The sequence below is a fragment of the Vanacampus margaritifer genome, chromosome 2 (assembly GCF_051991255.1).
Source record: "Vanacampus margaritifer isolate UIUO_Vmar chromosome 2, RoL_Vmar_1.0, whole genome shotgun sequence".
Taxonomy (NCBI): domain Eukaryota; kingdom Metazoa; phylum Chordata; class Actinopteri; order Syngnathiformes; family Syngnathidae; genus Vanacampus; species Vanacampus margaritifer.
Window position 1 is genome coordinate 40,633,811 of NC_135433.1, and position 27,639 is coordinate 40,661,449.

The 27,639-nt window shown below is 39.1% G+C and overlaps 1 protein-coding gene and 1 long non-coding RNA gene across 4 annotated transcripts in view; one reads left to right on the forward strand and one right to left on the reverse strand.

Moving 5' to 3' along the window:
- Positions 1-22,336, reverse strand: part of LOC144044327 (zinc finger E-box-binding homeobox 1-like) — a 35,418-nt gene extending 13,082 nt beyond the window's left edge. The window contains exons 1-4 of one of the 3 annotated variants that reach the window (XM_077558661.1): positions 22,222-22,336; positions 9,047-9,238; positions 2,851-3,048; positions 873-1,072 (exon numbers count right to left, since the gene is read on the reverse strand). In XM_077558661.1, the coding sequence (XP_077414787.1) occupies positions 873-1,072; positions 2,851-3,048; positions 9,047-9,238; positions 22,222-22,279 (648 nt within the window). In that variant the 5' untranslated portion in view covers positions 22,280-22,336. Of the gene's footprint in view, positions 1-872; positions 1,073-2,850; positions 3,049-9,046; positions 9,239-21,047; positions 21,280-22,004; positions 22,102-22,221 lie in introns of those variants that run through there. The other 2 variants (XM_077558662.1, XM_077558663.1) reach the window with 2 other exon arrangements.
- Positions 21,027-27,022, forward strand: LOC144044328 (uncharacterized). The gene is made up of 3 exons (XR_013291254.1): positions 21,027-21,149; positions 25,821-25,963; positions 26,309-27,022. It is a non-coding gene; the product is annotated as an uncharacterized LOC144044328 (long non-coding RNA).
- The last annotated feature ends 617 nt before the right edge of the window (positions 27,023-27,639 follow it).

The following is a 27,639-nucleotide window of genomic DNA, read 5'->3' on the forward strand; positions in this document are numbered from 1 at the left end:
AAAAATGTTAAACGAATAGAAATAGTTAAAATAAATTTTCGACGTTTGTAGCTGTCAATGGCAGTGAATGAATAAAAAAAGAAAATATTATAAAAAAATTGGGGCGTCAGGTGATTAAAATTTAAATCGTAATTAATCGCATGACTTCACTAGTTAACTCACAATTAATCACAAATTTCATATCACTTCTAAATGTACAATGAAAAAATGTTCTACGTTTTCATACTCTTGTTAACGAAAGTGAAAAAAAAAAGTTAAACAAATAGAAATAGTTAAAATACATTTTCGACGTTTTTAGCTGTCAATGGCAGTGAATGAATAAAAAAAGAAAAGAAAATATTATAAAAAATTTGGGGCGACAGGTGATTAAAATTTAAATCGTAATTAATCGCATGACTTCACTAGTTAACTCACGATTAAACACAAATTTCATATCTGTTTTAAATCTACAATGAAAAAAATGTCTAGGTTTTCATACTCCTGTTAACAAAAGAAGAAAAAATGTTTTATTAGTTCACCATCATTAGATGGCACAAAATCCTACACACTATCTCTTTAAATACATCCCCTGAAGACATGAGAATCTCTTAGCAGAATGAAATTTGGTTGGCATCTATATCATGAGTAAACCCACACACACAAAAATCAAAACAACGCACTCCTGAAAAGCCACAGGAAGTCTAAAATTTTGCACAGGAAATCTCCAATTTTGTCTCCGAGCAACCATTTTTTTTGGTAAATTTAGCCATTTCCAAGGGTGCTTCAAAGACAAAAATAACCTTGAAGTCTTGTCCAAATTTGGACCTCATACACTAAAAGGTCCCTAATTTGTAAAAAGAAAAAAAAAAGAAAAAAAGTGTTTTTGTCTGTACCTGCTCCTTGTTGCCCCGGTGATGGCTCATGTGCCTCTCGAGTTGCGAGCGGTATGTGAAGGTGTAACTGCAGTGCGAGCATCTGTAGTTGTCTTCGCTGGTCTCGTGCCGGTACTTGATGTGCTCCTTCAGCGAAGCGTTGCGCTTGTAGCCCCGCGAGCAGTACGGACACGTGTGCAGCTGAAACGTTTCCGGCGTGCCTGGTGGCCAAGCGGACAGGGAGAGAAAATGAAAACTTATGGCGTGTTCATGGACGACTGATGTTTATGGCAAGAGTGACTCAAAATCATTTTTTAAGTATTTAAAAATACAACTCAATTGTCCTCATTTTTTACAATATTATATTTGGTTTGTTAGAGATTCAATTGCCTTGACACATGACTTTGGTTTGTCAAAAGCTCAACATTTTCCTTAACTCATTCACTGCCATAAATTCATTAAAAAAAAAGATTATTTAAAATTAGGGGCGACAGGCAATTATTATTTTTTAAATTGTAATTAATCGTATGACTTCACTAGTTAACTCACGATTAATCTCAAATTGTATATCTGTTCTAAATGTACAATGAAAAAAATTATAGGTTTTCATACTCTAAATGTTAAACTAATAGAAATAGTTTAAATGAATTTTCGACGTTTATAGCCGTCAATGGCAGTGAATGAATTTTTAAAAAAGGAAAAGAAAATATTATCACAAATTTGGGGCGTCAGGTGATTAAAATTTAAATCGTAATTAATCGCATGACTTCACTAGTTAACTCACGATTAATCGCAAATTATCTGTTCTAAATGTACAATGAAAAAAAATTCTAGGTTTTCATACTCTTGTTAATAAAAGTGGGAAAAAAATTTAAACTAATAGAAATAGTTAAAATAAATTTTCGACTTTTATAGCCGTCAATGGCAGTGAATGAATTAAAAAAAAGAAAAGATTTGTAAAAATTTGGGGCGTCGGGTGGTTAAAATTTAAATCATAATTAATCGCATGACTTCACTAGTTAACTCACGTTTAATCACAAATGTCATATCTGTTCTAAATGTACAATGGAAAAAAATTATAGGTTTTCATACTCTTGTTAAAAAAAGTGGGAAAAAAATGTTAAACTAATAGAAATAGTTCAAATAAATTTTCAACGTTTATAGCCGTCAATGGCAGTGAATTAATAAAAAAAGAAAGAAAAAGAAAATATTATTACAAATATGGGGCGTCAGGTGATTATAAATTTTTAATTGTAATTAATCGCATGACTTCACTAGTTAACTCACGATTAATCACAAATTTCATATCTGTTCTAAATGTACAATGAAAAAAATTGTAGCTTTTCATACTCTTGTTAACAAAAAATGTTAAACTAATAGAAATAGTTCAAATAAATTTTGGACGTTTTTAGCCATCAACAGCAGTGAATGAGTTTTAATGTTTACAAAAATATGTGGTAATATTTGGTTCATTGACAACTAAATGTCCTGATGTTTATAACATTTGGTTAATTGAAGACCTAATTGCTGGTAATATTTATGAAAATATGTACGTTACATTCATTCGTTACAGAATGAAGACAAAATCCAAAGCCTGTTCGTTTCATTGAAGACTAAATGGCCTTTTTTTAGTAACACGAAACTGAATTTATCAAAGCGATAAACGTCGAGCCCAAGTAAGTGATTATGCCAGGCCTAAATCTGACAGTCCACTGATGACTGTAAAATCGTCTTTGGTCCTTACGAAAACATTTGAATAATGATCTTTCATGTTTATGAAATCTACTCTGGCTCGTAATCACCTTTGATGCTCATAAAAATGCATGTTCAAGACCAAATCGCTTTTGATCTGATCTTGTACAAGCTACATACAATTTTTCAATGAAGTTGACATAATACAAAAACACACAAGTTAGGTGAATTAAAATGGACTTATTTGAACGCAAGTGCATGCAGTACATATTTATTACAGTCAATACACAAAATTTGCTCGTGTTACCGTTTTCGTCCGCACCCCCCGCCTCCGTGGGACTCTGCTCATCGTCGGGGGCTTCCGGGTAGAGGGCGGCCGTGTCTCCATTCTGAAGGATCTCCTCTTCCTCCTCCTCCTCCACTTCTTTCTTCACTACAACCTGCGCCTCAACCTCTCCTCCATCTCCATCTTCATCTTCTTCTCCAGACACACACTCTTCTTTCACTGAAAACACACACAAACATGTTTTGAATGATGCATCTTGCGCTGTTGTTCCACGTAAGCACCACTAGAGGGCAATACAAGCCAGTAGAACTCTTAAGAGAAGATTTGAAGAGACAGAACTGGGATCACGTACACATAAACGACTTCAATAAAGGTTATAATTATTTTATGACCACACTCGTAAATTCATATGATAAATAGTGTATAAAGATTACACTTCATGCACAAAGCAGAAAAAAAAGCTTCTAACAATCCTTGGATGACAAATGGGTTGAAAAATGCTTGTAAGAAAAAAAAAAATCTATATAGAATGGTTCTCAAACAAAGAACAAAAGATGCAGAGTCTAGGTATAAAAAATATATAAAAATAAACTTATATCCATCCCTAAGAAGACAAAAAAATGGATTACTTCACCAAATTACTAGAGAAAAGTAAAGGTAGTACAAAAAATACCTGGGGTATAATAAATAAAGTCTTTAATAAATGCAAGGCAAAACCAATCCATCCAAACTATTTCATTAAGAACCATTTGGTAATTTATGATAAAGAGGAAATTACAAACAAATTCAAGAACACTTTGTGAATATTGCCCCAAGATTATCACAAAATATCCCAGATGAAAATATAGATTATGGAATCATATCAAATAACGTGAACAGTATTTTCTTGAGGCCGCACAATCTAGTTAGTAGTAGTGTTAATAAAAATAAAAATAAACGATTATATAGATATGAACATGTCACTGATAAAACAAATTATAGACGTGATTATGGAGCCTTTCACTTACATTTGTAATTTATCATTTATAACAGGAATTTTCCCAGAACAAATGAAAATAGCTAAAGTAGTCCCACTCTTCAAAAAAGGAAATAAGAATGATTTTTTTTTAATTGTAGACACATATCTCTACTCCCACAGCTGTCTAAAATATTGGAAAAATTGTATGCGACAAGATTAAATAAATTCATAGATAAGTATACAATTTTAAGTAACAGCCAATATGGGTTTCGTTCCAATCACTCAACTACCATGGCATTAACTCATTCACTGCCATTGACAGCTATAGACGTCAAAAATCCATTTGAACTATTTCTATTAGTTTAAAAAAAAATCCACTTTTGTTAACAAGAGTATGAAAACTTTGAAAAAATTTTTGTAGATTTAGAACAGATAATAAATTTGTGATTAATCGTGAGTTAACTAGTGAAGTCATGCGATTAATTATGATTAAAAAAAATTAATCGCCTGACGCCCGTAATTTTTATGGTTTTATTTGATCGACCCTTGTGAGGACTAACTCACGATTAATCACAAATTTTATATCTGTTCTAAATCTACAATATTTTTTTTCTAGGTTTTCATACTCTTGTTAACAAAAGTGGGAAAAAATGTTAAACTAATAGAAATAGTTCAAATGAATGTTTGACGTCTATAGCCGTCAATGGCAATGAATGAGTTAATGGAGTTCACTGAAGAAATTTGCACAGCCATGGATAAATAGACATGTTTTAGTAAGTGTTTTTGTGGATTTACAAAAAAAAAATTTGACACCTTAGATCATGAAATAATATTGCATAAATTGTTTAAATATGGTATAAGAGGTGTTGCACATCAATGGTTTACCAGTTATTTAAAAAAAATAGAAAACAATATGTTGAGTTCAATAGCAGACAATTAAAACATAGTTTTGTAACTTGTGGGGTGCCCAGGGATCAATTCTGGGACAAGTACTTTTTCTTCTTTATGCAAATGATATTACAACTATTTCGAAATTGTTCAAATGTATTTTGTTCGCAGATGACACCACTTTATTTTATGCTGGGGAAAAAATATATACAATGTATTACAATAGAGAAAGAGTTGAAGAATATTATGAGGTGGTACAATGCCAACATAAATATTAGTAAAACCAGATTTATGATTTCAGTTGTAGAAATATAGATGTTGATGCAACACTGATGCAACAATAAAAAAAAATAGAAAGGATCTAAGGTATTCTAAACCGTAGCCGTTTTACACAAGGTTAAAGAATCATTGAACAAGAATGCTTTGTTATTGTTGTATAATTCATTGATTGTTCCATACCGGACTTATTGCATATAGTGTGGGGGTGCGTTGGCAAACCCTATACCGATTCATCCTTCTTCTACAGAAACGTGCTATTCGTGTCATTTTCGGTTGTGGATACAGAGACCACACTAATCCATTATTTATACAACTAAAAACTTTAAAATGTAATAAATTGATGGAGTTTAACCACCTTAAAATAATGTATAAAGCCCATCATGAAATTTTACCAGTCAATATACAGAACAAATTTTAAAAAAGTGAGTACAAATTAAGAGGAGCAGACATTTTTTCCAAACCTTAATATAGAACAAAACAAAAAGAACAATGTATTTTAACTCAAGGAGTCAGTTTGTGGAACAATCTGGATTATAAAACAAAATCTTCTTTCGTATTAAAAAAAAAAATGTATGAAAGCACAATTACTGGAAAAATATATACAGTATAGCAAAAGGACATGCTGTTGAATTATTTTATAGAATTGTTACACGTCTTGACCGCTCGCTGTCATTCCTTTCGTGTTGACAACGGGTTTTTACTTCTTTCTGTCCCCTTTCATTTCTTTCATTTAAAGAGTGAAATACATTTTTGAATTGAATTTCTTTCCTCAATTCCTTCCATACATCCTTGTTAGTTTCCATCTTAGTTTCCGACCCACCTTCATCCTTCTTTACGACCTTCCTTTCATATTATCACTTTTCCTCCTTTACACTCCTTTCCTCTTGTTTCTTTTACTTCCTTTACATAGCTGCCTTTCTCCACCCCTTCTTTTCTTACGTATTTCTTCCATCTTTCCTTTCATACGTCCTTGTTTTTCCCATCCTTCCTAACTTCATATCTTCCTTCCTTGCACCCTACCTTCATCATTTGTCCCTTCCCTCTTTCATAAACAGCCTTGTGTCGTTTTTTCATTCCGTCCTTCTTTGTTTCCTCCCTTCCTTCCTTCTGTCTTTCTTTTCACACCATCGTTTTTAACTCACAGCTTTTCTTTCTTCCTTCATTCCTCCTTTCCTAGTATCTTTCCGCCATCATTCCTCCCTTCCTTCCTTTCTAAAAGAGGTTAATTTGAAAAGCGTAGTCCCATATAAACAATGCTCAGCGTTTTAGCCTCCATTGCATGGATTCCATCTTTCAGGCAGGTTAGCAGGCTAGGCTAGGCTAAGTTAGTCTTAATGAAGATAAAGTAAGTCTTCCCTGGCCATGTTTACAAGCATCACAGCATCCTGAGTCAAGGTATTGTTATTTTAATCTGGATGTTTTATATTTTTTTTACACGGCGCATGATGTCTGACATAATCCCGCCACCTGTTGGTCCAGACGTGCATTGCGTCACCGGTGTCGTGTTTTAGGAACGGGAAGTGTGTGCGCGTGCGTATGTGTGTGCATGTATGTGTTGTTGAACTTTTTTTTCCCTGTCAGGAGGTTTCCCGCATCACCATGGAGACAGAGGATTATTAATGGAGGCTAGACGAGCGCCAAATGCCGCGCCTCTTCCTGCAAAGCTCGGTTAGGGACAGGTCTCTACTTTTAGCCACATGATCTGGGCTTCCCATGACCTCATCATTCCAATTTTTCCACATCTGCTTCCCTCCATTCGCCTTCACCTCCACCTGCCTGCGCTTCATTTGTTCTTTTTTCTTTCTTTCAAATCCTTTCATCTCTTTATTTCTTTCTGATAGTTTGGTCCAAACGACACACTTTTTCACTTACTTCCTGTATATGTCCCAATACTTTTGATTGTGTCCATTTTCTCTTCCTTCCTTCCTTCCTTCCTTTCTTCAATCTCTCCTCCCTTTCTTCAATACATTCTTGATTCTTTTATTACTTCCACCCTTCTTTGGTACCTTTAATCCTCCCATCCTTATTCATTCATCTTTGCTGCCTTCCTTCCTTCACACCTTCCTTCCAACCCTTGCATCATCCTTCCCATCCTTCCTTTCTATTTTCTAGTTTCTTCATTCCCTCTTCTTCCTAACATCTTCCTCCCTCCCAACCTCCCATCCATCTCTCATCTATTTCCTCCCATCCTTCTTCCTCTTCACCTTCTTTCTTCCTTCCCCCTCCTTTTTCCTTCCCAAAGTGTTGATTTCATCACATTTGTTGATCAAATTTCTAGGGCCATTTGTATTTTTACCAATGTCCAGACACCCTGTACTTTAAACAATACAATGAATTTTAAAAACTAAATACGTACATAAAATAAAAGTAAAATATCAAGTGGCCATAAAAGTCACATTCAAAATATGTGGCTGTACAAGTGTTTTTTCAAGGCAAGTGCAAATAATTAAATTCAATACAACATTGAGCCAGAGTTGCTCCCATTAAAACGTTCTCCGCACAAACTGTAGTGTCTCCGTCTGAACACTTGGTGGCACACTGGGGCGCACCCACATAATGACGTTACTTCATAGACAGTCAAAGAAGAGAGCCGCGAAGTGACGGGATAGCGTCATGTGCTAACTTCAAATCAAAGTGAATAAAGACAAATATAAGACTAATTGGTGAGAATGCTACACAGGGCATCAAACTCAATGTCCGCTCCATGCACCTACAGCGACCTCCACCCAATTTAGAACTATTTGCGGCGATCGAAGGCTTTTATCTGCCGTGATCCGAATTCAGCAAGCTAGATGCTAGGCCAACCGATACGAACTACCCGACCACTCGGAACTACAGTGACTACAATACAAACGCAGACAGTAGAAACAACAACGCAACAGGCATTTTTTTTTCTCTACAGAAAGTTCTCGGAATGGAGTGAGCGGATATAAGAATTTGAGACTTGGGTAAATTAACTTTTAGACTTGACATGAAAATATGGGTGCTTTTAAGACATTTAAGGCCTAAAATTTAAGTTTCTGAATTTTAGACTTTTTAAGACTTTTTTTTTAGACCCCGCAGGAACCCTGGTCAGTCTTCTAAAATACCTCTTCTTTACTTTCTGTCCTGCCTTTTTTTATTCTTACTTCCTTCCGCCCTCACCTCTTTCCTTCCAATTTTCTTTCCCATCTTCCTTCCTTCCTTTCTCTCTCATTTCATTTCTACCTTCTTATCCTCATTACTTCCCTTCCTTCCCAACTGCCATAATTCCTTCCTCCCATCCTTTCTCCCTTCGTCTCATTTGCTTCTTTCCATCCATTCCAATTTCCTTCCATCCTTCCTTTCATACAACCTTGTTTCCTTCCTTCTTACCTTCCATCATCATCACTCCTTCCTTCCATCCTTCCTTTTCTGCCTATTTAAAGTTGCTGTATGTGTCCCAACACTTTTGTCCAAATAATTTTCACAGTTTTGTACTCATCAGAAAACTTTTGTTTGCATTTTTTTCATGTTTTGACTCATCTCGTAGGTGACGTGTTCTGAAGACATTTAACATTTTCAATTTATATTTTTACTGTTTTTGAATTTACTTATAAGTATATAGGTGCCATATAACTGTGTGTATTGTAATGAATAACACTGATAATGTTTGTGTGATATATATTGGACTTTTTTCACTCCCTTTTCCAGCTGGTGAGATAAGAATGTGTATGTTTTAAAAGTTGTCAAGGTTCTCATGTCATTAGTCATTTGGTCGTAAAAACTGAAGGTTCAAGGTCAAAGCCTGTCTTTATCATTTTTCCGGGCTGGTGGGGAGCTGGAGTAAACATATCGGTATATCACAATGTCTGGTTATTATAATCACTAGCCCTTTGTCTAGTCTGAGAGGCGGAGAGAAACCTTTTTCATGTATAAAGAGAGTGGGTGCTTTTATTTTCTACACACTTGCTGGCTAGACATTGCTTAATGATGTAAGCTTTCACTTGTGTCTTAAGAGCTCTTAATAAATCCTTGCAAGGAAAACTTCTTCATGAGATCTCAATTCAATTATTTTGAACACGCAAAGATTACACTTAATAAAGTAATCTAATAATACCTTTCAGTTCTTACCTTCATTGCAGGCTCCGTTGTGTGCTAATACTGCGTTGTCGGTGTCTGTTGCGTCTTTGGCATTGCGGCGGTCCCTCCTTGCCACAGCGGTCCCATCGGCCTCCAGCGGGATTTCGTCCTCCACGATGTGTAGCTTGTCGTCATCGTCCGAGTCGGAGCTGCTGGCCTCCAAGCCGCCGTTCAAGTTTGTCACTGTGAGACGACGAGAAAAGAAAAAAAAACAAAGTTAGCGCACATAACAAGATGCAAAGTCATGATCGCACAACATTGAGATTATTAGACACATGATGACAATGTCAACAGACACCACAGGGCCACAAACACACACACATTGCTCTACCCATATGACATGCATGTAATTACGTACATAATCATCTTTCTCAGTATGCACCTAAGTGATTAAGCGCCTCATAATGTATGTGTTTATGTGTACTGCATGTGTATTGAGTCATTATTTATTTAAGTATACAGTACATCTATGCAAGTATGTAAAGATGTATGTAAGTCCCCTCCCCTGTAATGGGCTCTTTGCACAGCACGGCTACTTCCTGAACTCAATACCACTCCTTCATTTCCTGTCTTTCATGAGTGGACAAACTGATTAATCCAGCTGTGTCTGCTCACTGTCGTCATGGTTACTGAGGTTTGGCACACCTGGATTAATCAGTTTGCCCACTCATGAAAGACAGGAAATGAAGGAGTGGTATTGAGTTCAGGAAGTAGTGGATTTGTGCAAAGAGCCCATTAACTATGTGTTTATCTAAGTATGTAAATAAGCATGCCTTAGTATGTAAATGTGTAATTATATATCTGTCTCTTTGCGCATGCAATTAAGTACTGTATAGATGATGTACTGTATGTATATAAGTACGCATGAGTCTATGTAATTGTTTATGTTGTATGTATTAATGCAAGTATAAAATTAAGTATGAAAATGTGTGTATCTCACATTAGGTGATAATGTAAATTTGTCAACGTAAATATGAAATACTTTATGTAATTATGACAATGTGTCTATGTAGGTATGTCATAATGCATATGCATAAGTATGCAGTTAAGTATGTAATGAAATGAAGTATGCAATTAAGTATTTAAGTATGTGTCTATTAAAGTATATAATAATGCTAAAATAGTATGTAAACATGTCAAGGTAAGTCATTATGTAAGCATGTAAATAAGTATGTCGTTGTACATGTATGTGGTAAGTAGGGGGGAAAAACTACATTTAGGTCAACTTTATATTTAGTAATTAGCCATGACTTAATGCAGCATCAGCAGTTTATTGTGAAGGGCCAGCCAGCACTTCCTGTTCAGAACAGATGTCACCCTCACGAGTGAGTGGACCTCACGCCAACGCTGGTGACCCCAAGCAAGAAATAACAAGCAAAATACTGAGGTGGACTGCAGGGTAGGTACAAATAAGTAGCGCAAAAACACAACGAGGAAGGAGGAAGTCTATGAGTGGTTGCCACAGGTGAGCAACATTGATGTGAAGCGCATCACCAGGCCACAACTAATGTGTGTGTGTGCGTGTGTGTTGACCCAGTGCAGCTGTGTGGCATGGGAAGCCCGCCAAACCCCCAACAGACAATTACCCCAGTGTGTGTGTGTGTGTGTGTGTGTGTTCATGTATGTGTCTGTCTGTCTGCAGCTAGATGTGACCAGACTTCGACACAGAGAGCAGCTGCAGGCCCTCTTAAAGGGACAGTCATGTAGTTTTCCTTCCTTTACCTCACAGCTCATCAATTTAGATCACTCAAATAATGTGAAATAATTAGTATTTTAAGGTTGAAATTTAAATCAGCTGATGGGGTGGGCAAACTCAGTCCTCGAGGGCCGCAGTCCTGCAGGTTTTGGATGTTTCCCTTCTCCAACACAGCTGATATATGATCAGCTCATCAGCAAGCTCTGCATAAGCCTGATAACGACCCTGTTGATTGGAATCAGATTGTGTTGGAAGAGGGAAACCTACAAAACCTGCAGGACTCCGGCCCTTGAGGGCCGAGATTGCCCACCCCTGCAGTTTAGAAGCATATCCACTGTAGTTCTGTAGCTATACTGTATGGAGTAATACTTAGGAGTAACGCAGCTAGGTAGGATACAATGCTACATATGACACACATTGCTAAAAAATATATAGGTCAGAGGTGGGCAATGTCGGTCCTCGAGGGCCGGAGTCCTGCAGGTTTTAGAGATTTCTCACTTCCAACACAAGCTGATTCCAATCAACAGGGTCGTTATCAGGCTTATGCAGAGTTTGCTGATGAGCTGATCATATATCAGCTGTGTTGAAGAAGGGCAACATGCAAAACCTGCAGGACTCCGGCCCTCGATGGCCACCTCTGGTATAGGTGGTACCTAATCCTATTTAGTCCTTAAATAGTTGTGCATCATAAAGGTTTAGATACACCAATCCGACGTCGGGAGTCGGGCAGCGTTGTCATTAAGTTGGATCGAGCTAGAATACGTTGGAGGGAAGGTTCCAGCAAATTCGACATGTTGAATCGGCGTTGGGGCATTTGATCACTGTGATTGGCTGTTAGCTAGCGAATCAGCGCACGGGGAAAGAAGAGGAAGTGGCGAACGCGGATAAACAGTACTGATGGAAAGCCTGGACCTTGTTTTTTTTTCTCATTTTGCGCATTGTCATTTGAACGTACAATGTCTGTCTGGACAGAAGATCGGGAAAATGACCGGCATTGTATGATATTGTAACGAACTAAGTGTGTTGTGTGTTCGGGTGTTGCCATTTCTGTTTACCACTCTTATGCCCGACTGTTAGTAAATGCAACACGGGTCTTGCGGGAGGGGAGGGAAGTTACGTGCGGGTTGGTTGCGTGTGTTCTTGGCTTTTCTGCTAGCCCCTCATGAGTTGTATTCTATTTTCTAGCGTCGGCTACGGCTAACAGTAGCGTTTGTTAAGATAAATAAAAGGGTGACATCCCAACCAACGTTTGCTGGTGGCGTTCTAGCAAGACGTTACTTTATTACCGTTAAAGGGTATGCCGACAAAGGTATGAAAGCCAAACTACGGCATGACATGGGGACGCGACTGGATATAGCAAGTAGGATTTAGTTTTATAGTTGAGAAGTATAGCAACTGTTTGTAATTAGTAAAAGTAACCGGTATGCATTGTTTACGTTTCTATATCCCCGTAAAGAGGTTTCCGGTTGCCTTTAGGAATAAAGACTACCGGCGCCGTTGGTACGGAGGGAAATTACTTATCGCGCATGCGCTAAAGGTACGTAATAGTCGGGGTCGGTGTGTATTTACGTCATTTTTTTTACGCGACGTGCCGACGTCTGGGCCGACGCAACAGGGGTTAGGTGTCAGTCACATTTAGCCGATGTCGGATTGGTGTATCTAGGCCTTAGTATGTTGTCCATTACCCTATGTAGAACCGTATCTGTGTATCCTATGTAGTAATGTATCCTATTAAGTACTGTATCCTATGCATAGTGCAATATAAGTCATACCATAAATTGTGGTAAGTAATACTGTGTGTCCTATGTAATACTGTATCCTAAGTAGTCCCATATTCAACGTAGAACCACAATCCTCTATCATATTATAAATAACACTTTACTCCTGCAGTTCTTTATCCTAAGTAGGACTTTATGTGTACAGAAGATTGTAGTATTACTAAGGATACACACTACTCAGGATGCACGGCTACTACATAGAAACAGTGGTGAGAAATGCCTTTGGCCTACATCAACACACGCACCATCATAAGACGTGACAGGAAGTGACATGGAAGCCAGGTGCTCATGCAGGAAGTGACACGTGAGGAAGTGGGGTACAAATCGGTCACTTCCTGTTTGCGTCCCTCTGTCACTTTCTGCTTCAGGTGACGCGCTCACGTTGATAAATCTCAAACTGCCATGATTACGGTGGACCAATTTTAAAAAAATACACGCACACAAATAGTGTCCTGTGACACAACATCCATGTTGGGAGGGGGGACAGAATGTCCCTCGTCAGGTATGACATCGTCACTTTAGCTTTAGCATTTCTGCTAACACTTTCTTGACAACTTTCAGTGCACTGGAGGTCAAGTGTGTTGTAACCAATGATTCCAGTCACCTGCTCATTATACTGTAGAGGCCAACACTTGAACACAGGGAAAGTGTGCGTGTGAGTGTGTATGCACACGCTTGCGTTTCTACAATAGAGTGGTACCGCCTCTCCAAGGCCCAGCAGGATGTGTTCTTATTCTAAAAATAACAACTAAGTATTGTGTTTATACAACATAGCATTTAGCATAATACAGAATACGGAATGTAAGTGTCCACTATTTGAGGGATATGGGGAGTGTTGGGGGAGAGATTGGTGAAGGGAGAGGGGAAATGGGTGAGGAATTTTAAGAATAGTAATATAATGCATAGCTAAGTAGGTAGATAGGTAGGTAGGTAGGTAGGTGAAATTTGAAATGAATTATCTTGGTCTCATTTTTGGTTATCACAAATTAATCTGCCTTTTGAACAGTGGTGTGTAGACTTTTTGTATCCACTGTAGGTGCAGGTGTGTACATGTTCATTCACACACAATACAGGGCAGTTTAGCTAAAAGTCACCATGTATATTCTAACTGACTTTTTTCAAACATTGCTTTTAATTTGACAAGGCGCAGCCAAACAGGAAGTACCCTCACGTGTCACGCTAGAAAAGCGCAGTTAGCATGTAGCATTAGCGGTTTCCATTACAATAGCATTACACGACATCAATAAGGCCCGGGTGGCCTCCATTAGCACTCCTCCGTGGGGACTTGTCGGTCTCCGAGGCACCGAGACTTTACGCTAACAGATTCATCAACATAAGACCCCCGGGACGCACACACACAAACACACACACACCTGTATTTCATTTGAGTACCTTCCACGCAACTACAGTAGCTGCAATCATTTTTAAAATGGTAATAATCAAGTTGCACTTTAGCACGTCAGCACATTTAAATAAAGAAATTAATGAGATTTTGTACAGTAAATTATATTTTTAAAAACGTGATTCATTCTGACCACTATCTTTTATTTCTTTTTCATTTTTCTTTTGTAGCATTGGTCCTCACAGACATGTGACAGTTGGACAAAATTGCTGAATTACACAAATAAATGTGAAAAAATAAATAAATTGTGGCGCTTTATTATTATTATTTTTACAATTTTGCCTAGTGAACTAATATAATCAAGTAAGAATATTATTCATACATTTTTGTTTTTTTGATCAGTTTTAGAGGTATCCCTCTTCCAAATCATTCCAATGAACAGGATCGTTATCAGGTTTATGCAGAGCTTGCTGATGATGAGCTGATCATATGAATCAGGTGTGTTGGGGAAGGGAAACATCTTAATCCTGCAGGACCCTGCTCCTCGAAGACCGAGTTTGCCCACCCCTGAAATTTATTGTATTAAAATTGTACAAATATAACATTTAATTAAAATAAAAAGTATCCCTCATCCTGGCTTTTTTTTTGTCTTCTGGTGGGCATGAAAAAAAATATTATTACACTTATATTGTATGTAAATTAATTAATTAATTTTTATGATTTAGTAACCCTTTTTTGGTGATAAAATAAAATAAACCCAAACTTCACAAACAAGTTGCAACCTTGAAAACCTTTGCTCTGGTGTGGAATTTGGTTGATCTTTTACAAAAATCATAAATAATTTCTAAATAATAACTATTATTACATATTTGTACCACCAGTTTATTTTTTTATTTTTTTAAAGATAAATTCTGCCGACTTTGTTTTTGCTTGTTTTTTTGTAGGCTTGAGCCTGACGAAGTCTGCCTAGTAACAAGTGGTCCTTGCAAATTTGTGACCAGGGAGAACATGGTCCTGTTGTTGATTTCAGTTACTAAAATTGTAACACATACGATAATACATTTATTGTAGTATATATATATATATATTTTTTTTTTTTTTAATGTATAAATTCTGTAGCTTTTTTGTGGGATTGAGGCCTGACGAACTCCACCTAGCAACAAGTGGTCCTTAATGCAAACCCCACATTAATCACTGACATGATCGTTATTTATTCTCCATATTTTAAGACGAGTTGCAGTACTCCTGTTATGTAAGTGAGTCTACCTACAGTAAGTGCTCGGTGCGGTGTGCTTCACTCTATTTTTCCCCCCCTTTAGTGCAACCAGCTGCTTCTTTTGAGCCTCTCAGGCCCAGCCAAAGAAAGAAAGAGAAAGTAGGACGGAGAGATATGCAAATTCAACACTGCCATAAGAGAGACACAGGACTTTCCCACCGCCCACACTGGAGGGGGGAGGAGGATTTGTCTTATATACACGCACACACACATACAGCTTGAATTGCTGTCTTTTTTTGGACAACAAACACACATGGAATTCCTTCATCTAAAAAAAAGTGTTTTGATGAATATGATCACATGAAGAAGACGTGATGATGCATCATTCATTTGTTGCATAATTATAGAACTGTATGACTTAAAAAAGAAGGATTTGGCTCAACTGTAATCTGGTGCGCTTAAAAAATTGTCATTAAAAGTGAAGAAAGGATTAAAAACTCGCATATCTTACATAGGATATATGGCACTGTATATCTTCTATATGTCTGAGAGAAAGAAAGGAGACAACAAACAGCAAAAAAGAGTGAGAGTTAACAGCGAGGACAAAAAAAGACACGTGAGTAACAGTAGATAGAAGCTAAAAGACACAAAAAGAAAAACTGAAAGACAAGCAAGCAGGTGTTTCCAAATGTGTTAGATTGTTTGCTCCCTGGGGTTGTTATGGTTCGATTGCCAAAAGGAACTTAACTGTCAAAAGCAGCAGGATGCGTTCTGAAGCTTTCAGTCAGTGCTTCGCAGTGCAGATGGACAATGACCCAAAGCAGGGCTGGACTGGCACAAAAAATTGGCCCTGGCAATTTGACATAGGCCCAATAGTCAGGCCCCACTCCTGAGCACCTTTGGCTACCTCGTAGATCTGCCACTGATGTTGATGTTTGCTATCTATATTGTAAATGGATTAAGTAATGGACTGCTCCTTCTAAATTGTGAGCCAGTCTCTTGAGTATAAAGGAAGAAAATAATTACAGCGCATCAGCCCCAAAAGGCGCCGGCCTACCGGTCATCTACCCTGTATGCCAGATGGCCAGTCCAGCCCTGACCCAAAGCATACTGCGACAAGTTTTAAAAAGGCAAATGCGACACTCTAAAAACATTTGGGTCAAAAGTAACCCAATTATGGATAAAAAATGCACCGATCCACTTTGTGGGTCAATTTGACCCAACTTTGAGTCAAGAAACGAGTCTTTTAGTGTAAAACAACTCATAAATATTGATAAGAACCTTTACTTCATTTTGTAAAAAACAAACCCAGTAGAAGATTGGTAAAAAAAAATTTTACCCATAGTTGGGTTATTTTTGACCCAACTGTTTTTAGAATGTAGGCAGTGGTCAGGTCAATCACCTGACCTGAATCCAATTGAGCATACATTTCAGGTGCGAAGACAAATAAAAAAGTATTTGTTTTTGCTGTTTGATTTTTCTTCTGTCTCCACATTAGCTCATTACTGGCTGGTATTTTCTTTTGTTATTTTTTTTAATCCTCTCTCGTGAAGACAGAAACAGAAAGTGTTTTTTGTTTGTTTGTTTTTATCTCTCTGTGTCTGTACCTTCTCAAGCTACATGTTAGCAGGTGTTGTTATTGTCTGGTTAATAGTGTTTTGTTCCCCCCTTTTCCCTTCTGTTAGCCCCCTCTAAACATTTTTTTGCTCAAACCAGGTACCAGAAGGTGTTTTTGATTTTGTGGTCTCTTCTCGCTGTCTGGCCACTCACAAAACAAACACCACAATTTGTTGCTTTTGTTGTCCCTCTTCTCTCTCTTGGTTCTGTTATCATCCTTTGCTATAGCTTACACTCTCACTTCCCCTTCAACAAAGGTAAAAACTGTCATCTTAACAAGTATTTTTTTGTTTTTTGTTAAAAGCATCATGAAGAGAACTGATGACATCACAGCATTTTAGCGTGTGATGATGTAATGAGATTACTTAAGCGTCCACATTGTGCCGACTTGCACATGTGCTCTGAAGGGCTAACACAAAGCGTTGGGATTTTGGGGGTGGGGGGCAACGGGGGTGAACTCTGACCTCTTAAAGGGGGCTCAGGGGGCGTTACGGCTCCCAAGCAAACACTTCATTGTCATATAGCTAGGGCCACGCCCCACTCCTGGGAGAGCACAGCAACACCACCCCAACATGCTAAAACGCTAGCTTAATGCTCACACTCGTTGGTTTCAGCTTTAGTCTTGTAACTTCCTCTTTCGGTCAAAATAAGACTCATAAGGAGCGCGTGCAGTCATGTGACACCAATGCTAAATTTAGTCTGACATAAAAAAGAATATATATTTTTTTATATAATAAGCCTTTATTAGGAATTATAGTTTTCGCAATCCAATTATTCTCACTTTTACTTTAAACAAACAAACAAAAAGAACATACTTATGTTGAGATTTATGACATTTTTTGATGTGACATATTACAACTTTATCTTCAGGCAGAACATTGATTGAACTGAAGAGAACATTTGCAAAAATTGGAAAATTTGTATTGGCATTTCTTTCTCTTTTTTTAGAATCCATCCATCCATTTTCTGAACCGATTATTCCTTACATGTCATGTCATGAATGTCTTTGTTGTAATGTGTTTGTGTGTGTGTGTGTGTGTGTGGGGGGGGGGCAATCAGCTGATTTTTGCCAATTTTAAAATATAAATTAATCAGTCAGGCCCTATACAATATTATGACTTATACTCGCTACCCAGACAACTTTTTTTAACATAACTTTATTCTTGTAAACTGTATTGTGCTAACTTTGCGACTTTTCTCTCTTAATTTTATAGCCTAATTAAATGAATCAGACTTTATTCTGCTAACATTGCAACTATTTTTCTCATAATTATCTTTCCTCCTTTTCAGTGCTACTTTGCATTGTGATATAAAGCGCGCTTAAAGTACAATTCATATTCAATAGTACACGTCTGCTGTTAATAGAATAGCAAGCCAGAATCAGACAACTTACTGACACAGTTTGCATCACAGCTCATTATGTGACACCTTAACACGTCATTACAAAAATAAAAGCAAAGTTGTCATGCAAAGCCAGTAAGGAAAGAAGCAGTTTCCCCACTTTGACACACGCACACACACACACACACATGCTGTATGGCTCAATTAGTCACAGAGCAGCAGTAGCATCAGTGGTCCAGTAGGCGCCTCCCCCGATACAGACCATAAAAGGCAAAAAGGGGGCGGCGGACGTGATGCTAACTTGCTAAAGACGTCCTGTTGTGCTTTGTCATTCTATTTGTTACACACGCACGCACACACACCAGCAAAGAGAAAGTAACATGTCAGCATCACATGGCAGGAACCAACAGCCAATAACAGCCTGTTGACCTTTGAACCCCTGTCATACATGAAATGAAAATATGTGAAGAATACACAAGACAGTAAAACCTGAACCCCAATCAAGCTGATCTAATGAGCAGGAAGACGCTGCAGATTGGCCGAAAAAAGAAGTCACATGACCCCAAAGAAGGAAGTACTGCACAACACGAGGACTACGGGGCCCTGTACTGGTCGCCAGCCAAATTTAGGTAACAAATACACAAACAATGAACTGGTCGCCACTCACCAGTCAACATCAGAGCCCATTTAGACAAATAACAGACTGGTAGCCAGTCAATGTCAGGGGTAGACACAAAGATACCAATATATATACACAACAGACTGCTCAAATGTAACCTATATTGGGTGAAATAGCTAGGGCTGATAACTAGCCATACTGATGAGTTACACTGTTACAGCTACCAAGAAATAGGTTCCCAGGTTGCTGAAGTTTATTAACATTTTTTTTTTTAAGGTGAATATGCAGTAACTTTCTCCTGTCAGGGGTTGCCAAAGCAAGTCACTCGCAAATGTTTGGCAGTTTATTTATTGATTTTGCTTGCTTACACTGACCGGGATTTAGACCCCAATCTTGTGTCTGAAGTCAGTGGTGTTGCTGAGCCATTCGGCCGCCAAGAATGTTACATTACACATTCTTCAATATCTTCAACCCAATGTGCTGGGTTGAAGCAAGTACCTCACAAGAAAAATCTACATTTTATATTACAATTTTACTTTGTGACAGTTTTCATCTTTTCTCGTAATCTCATGATTTTAGTCTCTTACTATTTTGACAGTTTTTGTAATTTCACGTTTCAATAAAAAAAAAAAAGTATTCTTGTTACATAGACTTTTTCCATCATTTAATACTTATAATGATTTACTATACGTATCTACGTTGGGAGCGCAGATGCGTGAAAGCTACGAATGTCGAGCAGACGCCCGGAAGTAGTTGCATGTGTATGGGAATATTTGACCGGTTAATGAGCATTAAATTAAATTGCCACGCTGTTGGACTCATGCTGTCCTACAACAAAATAAAAGGGAGTTTGCAAACTTGGACGCCAGACCTGAGAAACGAACCATGTTAGCTAGCGCTAGCTAAGACGAATAGCACCAACACAACGAGGTTGAATTTAAAATGCGAGCAAAGAGGAAAAAAACATCCTGGGTTCTTTTGTTGGTCATGGTATACGGCGCAGGATCCTGGAGGTTAAGTAAGTTATTTTTAACTACAAAGGTTAACTCTTCCGTGGGTTGATACGCTGCGTCAACGCACCAATGTAGGCTACACTATGATATGTTTAAATGAGAGAAGTGAACATGGTTTTGTAAACATATGCTAATAATAAAGCGCTATATAAGTGAATCCATTTTGATCAAATTGAATTTTTCATTTGTTGGACTACGATGTTGACATTAATGGCAAATGGAGATTTTGAGTGCAAGTCTGAACTCTAAAATGTATGCATAATTATTTATAATATTTATTATAATAAATACTTTATTACTTAATTTTGTGATTTTTTTTCCTCAATAAGATCACAATTTATTCTCCAACTGTTTACAACTATATTCTTGTCATTTCACATTGTTCGGGGGGAGTTTTAAGAATTTTTACTCATGACATTTCAACCTTAAATTATAATGTACTGACATAAATACAATTAATGTATTCATATTCATAATACAAAATAGTAATTAAAAAAAATCTAACTTTATTTTGTGTGATGTAATTAGTACATTTCAGTATGTAATGTTATGTTTTGTAATTCATTGTTGTTTTCTAGTACCATTTGAACCCTATTGACCTTACATACGTTTTTTTTTAATTAATTTTTATCATGGTTAAGAAATTTTTCTTTTAATTTTCTCGCATTACTGTATCATATTTTTATCCCTTTTACTCATACATCCCTTATTGAATTTAATAGTTGGCATATTTAATATGCAAATAACCAACCGTCAATCATGCCATGCAAGCGTCACCCTCGTCTATGACGTGGTGTGATTCACGTGGTTTCCACTATGATCTACAAACCAGGTCATCATCATCCACATCATCTTCATCAAATGGCCTCGCCTCGTGCATAAAGCTAAAAAGGGGGCGGGGGGAGGACAACACCTGCGGCCATGACAGCACCTAGAGCCACCACCCCCCTCCCGTAAACCCACCACGTCCTCCAAGGACCATGAACGCACCACGCGCCGCAGAAACAACCCTCCAAAAAGGCACCTTGGCGGAGGTTTAGCATCACCTGTGCGGCGCGACGGAGCCAAGCGAGCCTCAATCCGGGGAGGGTGGAGGGCCACTCGACCCCACCCCAACCCGTCTCCCGCCTTCCTCCACTGCAGTGACGGCCGCCATTGAACCGATAAAAGTGCGAATGAACCGCACAGCACAATGGACACCGAAACACCACGCGTGGATATTTTTTTTTTTGCCCCAATGAAACGCGCAATAAAAATAAAAGGAGGCGAGGAAATAAAATCACGCTCAAATGGGTCACGACGACATAAATCCCGCGAGATTATAAAAAGCAAAAAAGAAGAATAAGAAGAGAGCAAAAAAGCACCGCTACCTGCGCAGGTTGTCATTTGCTTTGCACCCCCTTGTGTGTGTGCGTGTCGAGGTCCTCGCGACACCCACGCCACGAGATCCGTTTCCGGTCGAGCTTCTGCAGGTATTCTTTTAATTCTTATGATTTCTAAGCCATCGCGAGCCGCCTTCAGGTAAACATGATGAGGATGAGGAGGATGGTGATGATGGCTCCTGGACGGACGCACCGTCGTGATGTCATCACGACAGGAGAGGGGGGTGGGGGGAAAGGTGTTCTCCACCCCCTCCCATCCACGCGCGGATAACGGTCCCTATTATTAGCAGGCTAATGTAAATACATTATGCAAAGTAGGACACCGTGTGTGTTTTTCTACTCAAAACCTTCGCCGAATTAACAAATGCGTAAAATACTGACTAGTCGATGACATGTGGTTCACTTTTTGTGGCGTGGACACGCATTTCCACGCGGGTTTGCATAGAATTAACGGATTAGTTAAGCGAGTCCGGTGTGAGAGATGACGCCGAAGATGAAAGTAGTTTTTTTTCCCTTTTTTGCATAATCACTTCCACGCTTACCTTAAACGAGGCAACATTTGAGCAGCAGCAGGGAGGAGGAGCAAAAGGAAGAAGAGAGGAGGGGGGGGGGGGGTAAGTGGCCACGAAATAATAAACATCCCATCTCTCTGCCATCACTAAACCTCGTGCGAAAATAGTGCACTTAGCCACGACCCCCGGAGCCAGGCTCCCACCATCAAAACAACACCCGCCGAGTTGTCGTACTCCCACGGCCCGGTTCGTCGGTCCTCCCGAGCCCGGCCGAGCCTCGCCCCGGCCCTAGCTTTCATCCGCCTGTCGTTCACAAAGTGCGCCCCGTAAGTGGGGGCCACGTTGTTGTGGAGAGGGGGAAAAAGTCACTTGCAAAAGTGCATAAAGTGGTTGAAATAAATCAGAAAAGTCACAAAACAAGCGCTTCCCTTACTTATTGTAACGGATAACGGTTCGACGAGAGTACCGCTAGGCGGAGGGAGAGACGCCATCCAGGTATAACGGTACACCAAAAAAAAAAAACACCGCCCCCCATTAAAGTCCACCAAAGTCGACCGCAACAAGTCCGGGAGGGAGGGGAGTGGGGGTCCGGTCCAGGTCCCGCTCCGCACGGCGGCGGTGGCCCGACCCGGGCGGAGTTTAACACTCACCGCTGCTCCGTTTCGGGTTGGCCTGTTTTCTGCGCTTACACCTGGGGCCATCCGCCATGATCGCCTCGCTGCGAGTGAAGCACACAGCCACTCGCGAGTCACCCCCCACCCCCCACCTCACCCACCCATGTCTACTTTACGACGTCACCTTCCCCCTCCTCCTTTCCGAAACACCTGGTTTGCGACGCTGCCTCCTGCTTTACGACGTCACATCACCCCTCCCTCTCCCTCCGGGGGCTGAACACCTGGTTTGCGACGCTGCTTTCCGCTTTACGGCTAATACCTTCTTTGTCTTTACCACAAGTACCCCCCCCCCCCCCCCCCCACGTCTATCTTTCACCTTTCGTCACCTGGCTGGCGAAGTGTTCTGCTACTTTATGGTAACACCTTCGCGTTAATTACTATAGAACCTAGCCTTGACACCCCTGCTCTGATTTTCTCGTGCTGAACACCTGGTTTACGACGCTGCGTACAGCTTTTCGGCAAACACCTTCTCATCCGTTACCATGGATCCTTCACCCACCTGGTTTGCGACGTTGTTTTCCATTTTACGACGTCACCTTTCCCCTCTTCCCCCGTTTCCTAAACTGTTATGATGTAAAAACCGCACCTGAAAGCATAAACGCTTAAAATTTGATCTCAACGTATCATAGAATGACGTGTTTTTAACCTTTAATTTCTAGTTACTGTGTTTCCCCAATGAGAACACCTGGTTTGCGACGCTGTCTTCTACTTTACGGCCAACACCTTCTAATTCGTTACCATAGACACCAATCTCTCCCCTCCTTTCTTTCACGTCGAACACCTAGTTTGCGACGGTATCTCTTGCTGTACGGCAAACACCTACTCCGAGTCGTTCTTTCCACGGCTCCTTTTTACGGTACACATAACTGTAAAGAAACAGCTTAAATACAAAACTTGTGTCATTATGCACTTCAATTATGTAACTAAAATTCACGTTATACAGGTGGCACACGCAGGTATGTGTAGTGCCGTTTAAAAAAAAAATACACACGCGAGGGCGCGCGCACACACAAAGTTGTCTCCTAGATTGGTTCATCAAAATGTATTCTTACTCATTAATTTATATTTTAGGCGATATATCTTTTATTTGTCTTAAATCATTAGATATTTTTAATATAATTAAAAAAATAGTTGGTTTGTTGTTAATAGTAAAATAGCGATTCAGTTGCATCCATCTAACCCTGTCCTCTGCATACTCTGCTCTCACACCAACTACCTTCATGTCCTCTTTAACACCTGCTCTTTGGTCTTCCTCTAGACCTTCCTGGCATTTGGAAAGCTCAGCATCCTTCTGCCAATACACTGACTATCTCTCCTCTGGACATGTCCAAACCATCTCAGTCTGGCCTCTCTGACTTTCTCTCCAAAGCCTCTAACATGTGCTGTCCCTCAGATGTACTCATCCTAATTCTATCCATCCTGGTCACTCCCAAAGAGAACCTCAGCATCTTCATCTCTGCCACCTTCAGCTCTGCCTCCTTTCTTTTCCTCAGTGGTACTGTCTCCAGAACCAAACAGCATTGCTGGTATCGCCACAGTTTGATAAACCTTTCCTTTCATTTTAGCTGAAACTCTTCTATCACACATCACAGCTGACACTTTTCTCCACCCGTTCCAGCCTGCCTGCACACGCTTCTTCACTTCGTTTTCCACACTCTCCATTGCTCTGAACTGTTGAATACTTAAACTCTTCCACCTTCTTGGTCTCTTCTCCCTGTAACCTCACTCTTCCCTTTGGGTCCCTCCCTTTGACACACAGATACTCCGTCTTGCTACGGCTAACCTTCATTCCCCTCCTTTCCAGGGCAAACCTCCACGCCTCTAGCTTCTCCTCCACCTGTTCCCTGCTCTCACTACAGATCACAATGTCATTTGCAAACATCATAGTCCATGGAGATTCCTGTCTATGCTCGTCTGCCATCCTGACCATTACCATGGCGAACAAGAAGGGGCTCGGAGCCTATCCCTGATGTAGTCCCACTTCCACTTTGAACTACTCCGTCACACCTACTCTGCACGTCTCCCTTGTTCTTAAAAATATAAAACTTATATAACATATATAGCACCTAGGCAGCGTCCCCTTGGCTCGACAGGAGGCTACAGCATGTCAGTGAGGTGGCTTTTGCCGTGCCCATCGAGCTATTCTTGTACCTGCAGAATATCGGGTTTCCACACCCCCGGCATGTGCCAGGTGCGCCTGAACTCCACGCGTGAGTCTTTCCCTGCTCTTTAGGTGAAAGACTGCATATAGACAAATCATTCCAGAGGTGTAGTTAGTGATGAATGCTTCAACTATATCTATAACTTGAGCTAAAGAAATTTAGCATTTACTTTAATGTTTCTCATTGAGACACATTTTCTTGAAATAAGTGGGTAAAAAATATTATTGACCTTTTATTAAGAAATGAAACGTTGTTCCTCTTCTGACCACAATTGTTGTGGTGAAACTATGATTTCAGACTGGCTCTGAAAGCAACATCATCATGCATTTAAAGCCAGTCAAAACACAAAGTTACTGAATGTGTAAATGTCAGAAATAGAAAGTTTGCATAATTTAATAAATTAGCGGATAATTTTTTTTAAATCTATTTCTAAATATTCCATAAACCAATTCATATTTATTTTCTTTATGTAATGATTTTATTATTTCATGCTGGCGCAAAATAAATTTAAAAAAGTCACGAAAACTAAAGTAACAAAAATTAAAAACAGTTAACTCACAGGCCAATTCATGAGGTTCATGAACAAAAAAAAGTGTACCGTTATTCCTTCATTTTGTATTATGTACATTTTTATTGTATTTTTTTTATAAAGACTTCCTAATGTAAAATAATTTAAATCCTCACAGGTATTAAGGTACAACAAGCACATGTAAAAGTCTGTATGAGTGTCCTCTTTGTTTTTTTTGCTTGTTATTTGGGGCGCGGGGGGGTGGGGGGTCTTACATGACAACACCTCCACAGGTGAGCCCCATGCTGCTTCACGTGCATCCCGTGAGGAAATGGAGCTTTTATTCAACATTTCTGAGCAGGAAATGCAAATTAAATGTCTTCTCTTCTTCACTGGGTTCATTAAGGAATAATGCTGAAGACCCTCGGGCTCAATCAGTGGGTGGGGGATGGGGAGTGGGGTGGGCGTTTAAAACCTTTAATGTCTTGCCACCTTGCTGAATTGCTAATGGTAAATACTAATGCACTGTGAAAGATAAACCTCTTGTAATTTTTGATGGTCTTTGAGGCATTTAGCAAATGATCCTGCTCTGAGAGGTGTTATTGATAGCACTTAGCATTAGCATTAAGATAAGCATGAGAAACATCTTACAAAAAAAGGTGTGGTAAGATTCTTGTGGGTTTTGGTGGATTTTTATCAGATAATCCAGGATTAAGAGTTGTTAGCATTTAGCATTACATTAGATAAGCACGAGAATAACATGTTCATGTATTTCTTGGATATAATTTTGCTAAATTGCTCATGTCAATACTAAATGCTAATGCAGCGTATAAATGTGTCAGGCTTCCACAGGTCCTTATTTTGTAACTATAAACCAGATTTTTATTTGTGTTTTTGTAACCGAGGCTTCCACAAGGAGGACAATGAGGTTCGTGATGCCACATTCATTTCCTGTTGGCGGTGAGCGGACACTTCCTGTTGCCATCTTGACCACCATATTGATGAAGGTCGGCAGCGACGAGCGGCGACGGCTGGGTCTTATTTTTTGGTACGCTGAGTCACACAGTTGATATCACTACAACAATCACCGCCTTGTATGTGTGTGTGCGTTTTTGATTGCGTGTGTTTAATGTGAGTGTGTGTGTGTGTGTGTGTGTGAGAAAGAATATACATGTGCATGTATGTTTGAGTGCTGCCTGCTGTTCACACATCTACCTGGAGGCTGCTGAGTAATGACCTAATTTTTTTGTTTTTTGTCTAATGACCACTGCTCCAGATATGTCACGACCATCACGCCCATATATGGAAAATAACACACAGACATGAATGAATGTTACACAAACACATTGAACATAAAATAACACGTTATATGCATGACTCCCATACCCACCAGGTCCAGTGCATGATGGGAAAAAAGGTGAGGATGGGGGCAAGGAGTGAGGGGACAGTGGGTGAGTCAGCTTTGACGTGAAATCGTGGTGACTCACCTGCGTGACATTATTCAACATGAGCGTGGATTACTCGGCACACTCAGGAAGAGGAAAGGAAAAGGAAGAGATGACAAGCAAAAGACAGGCAGTTGCCGGGATTAATAACATTTTCAACAAATATCCTTCTAGTTCAAAATATGAAGGCCCCTGCAGACTATCCAAAGAATCACACAACAGCAGAGCTGAGATCCCTGTACCTGTCACTCGCAAATGATAGCCCCCTTCCTGTGGGTGGGAACCACCGTAATAGGCTCCAGATGGAAGCGGTGTTTGTGTGTGCGAGTGTGTGTGTGCGTCACTGACTTAAACATGTGTGCATGGTGACTGCATTGGGAATGTAACAGATTTTATTAACATCACTGTTAGCTCTGTTGCCATCTTCTTCTTGTTTTGTATATTTTTCAAAAAGGTATTCTGATTAATATTGCTTGCAAACGTCACATGGCCAAACCCAGACAACAAGTGAGCCTTGATTAGTCATTACCTGAGCACTGAGCCATTGTGATGTAATTTTCACTTGACAGAAAGTGGCAAAATGGCCACCCTCTGAGGTGGTAAAAACAGATTTTTCTGCTTGATTCATATTCCACAAATGCAATATAAATCAAAATGCTGAACTGTGTTTAGACTATAGGGCTACATATATATATATATATATATATATATATATATATATATATATATATATATATATATATATAGTTTTTTAAATTTTCTTTTCAGAATTTTTTTTCAAAAAATTATATAATATTTTTGTATTTTAATCTTGAGCAGCTTCTTTTTGTTTTATATTTATATTTTTTAATAACTAAAAACTAACTGTGATTGGATTAATAAGATTATATTTATTCCCATGCATTTCTGGGAAGTGTTTGACTAACAGTAAATCTTATTGTTTAATATTAATTGTGGTTGTAATTTTCAGGACAGGGTTATTAGTAATATTTGGAACCTCTATAAGCACTAGAAATGATTCTTAGTCTGCTGCATTATCATACATGTTATGAAGGTCTTGCATTTTAAATCCATTTGTTGAATTAAAGATAACAAATGATAGATGAATGTGGGCCATTTTCCCCTTCCTCATCACCAGCAAAAAGGTCACTTTGTCCCGCTACCTATGTCGCCTCGACCCGGTCTCGATGACGTCCTCTCAGAGGGAGAACAGATAAAAACCCGGGACTTAAAAAAATATACATTATAAGCACATCCTCCTGTTTTACAGAAAGAGCAA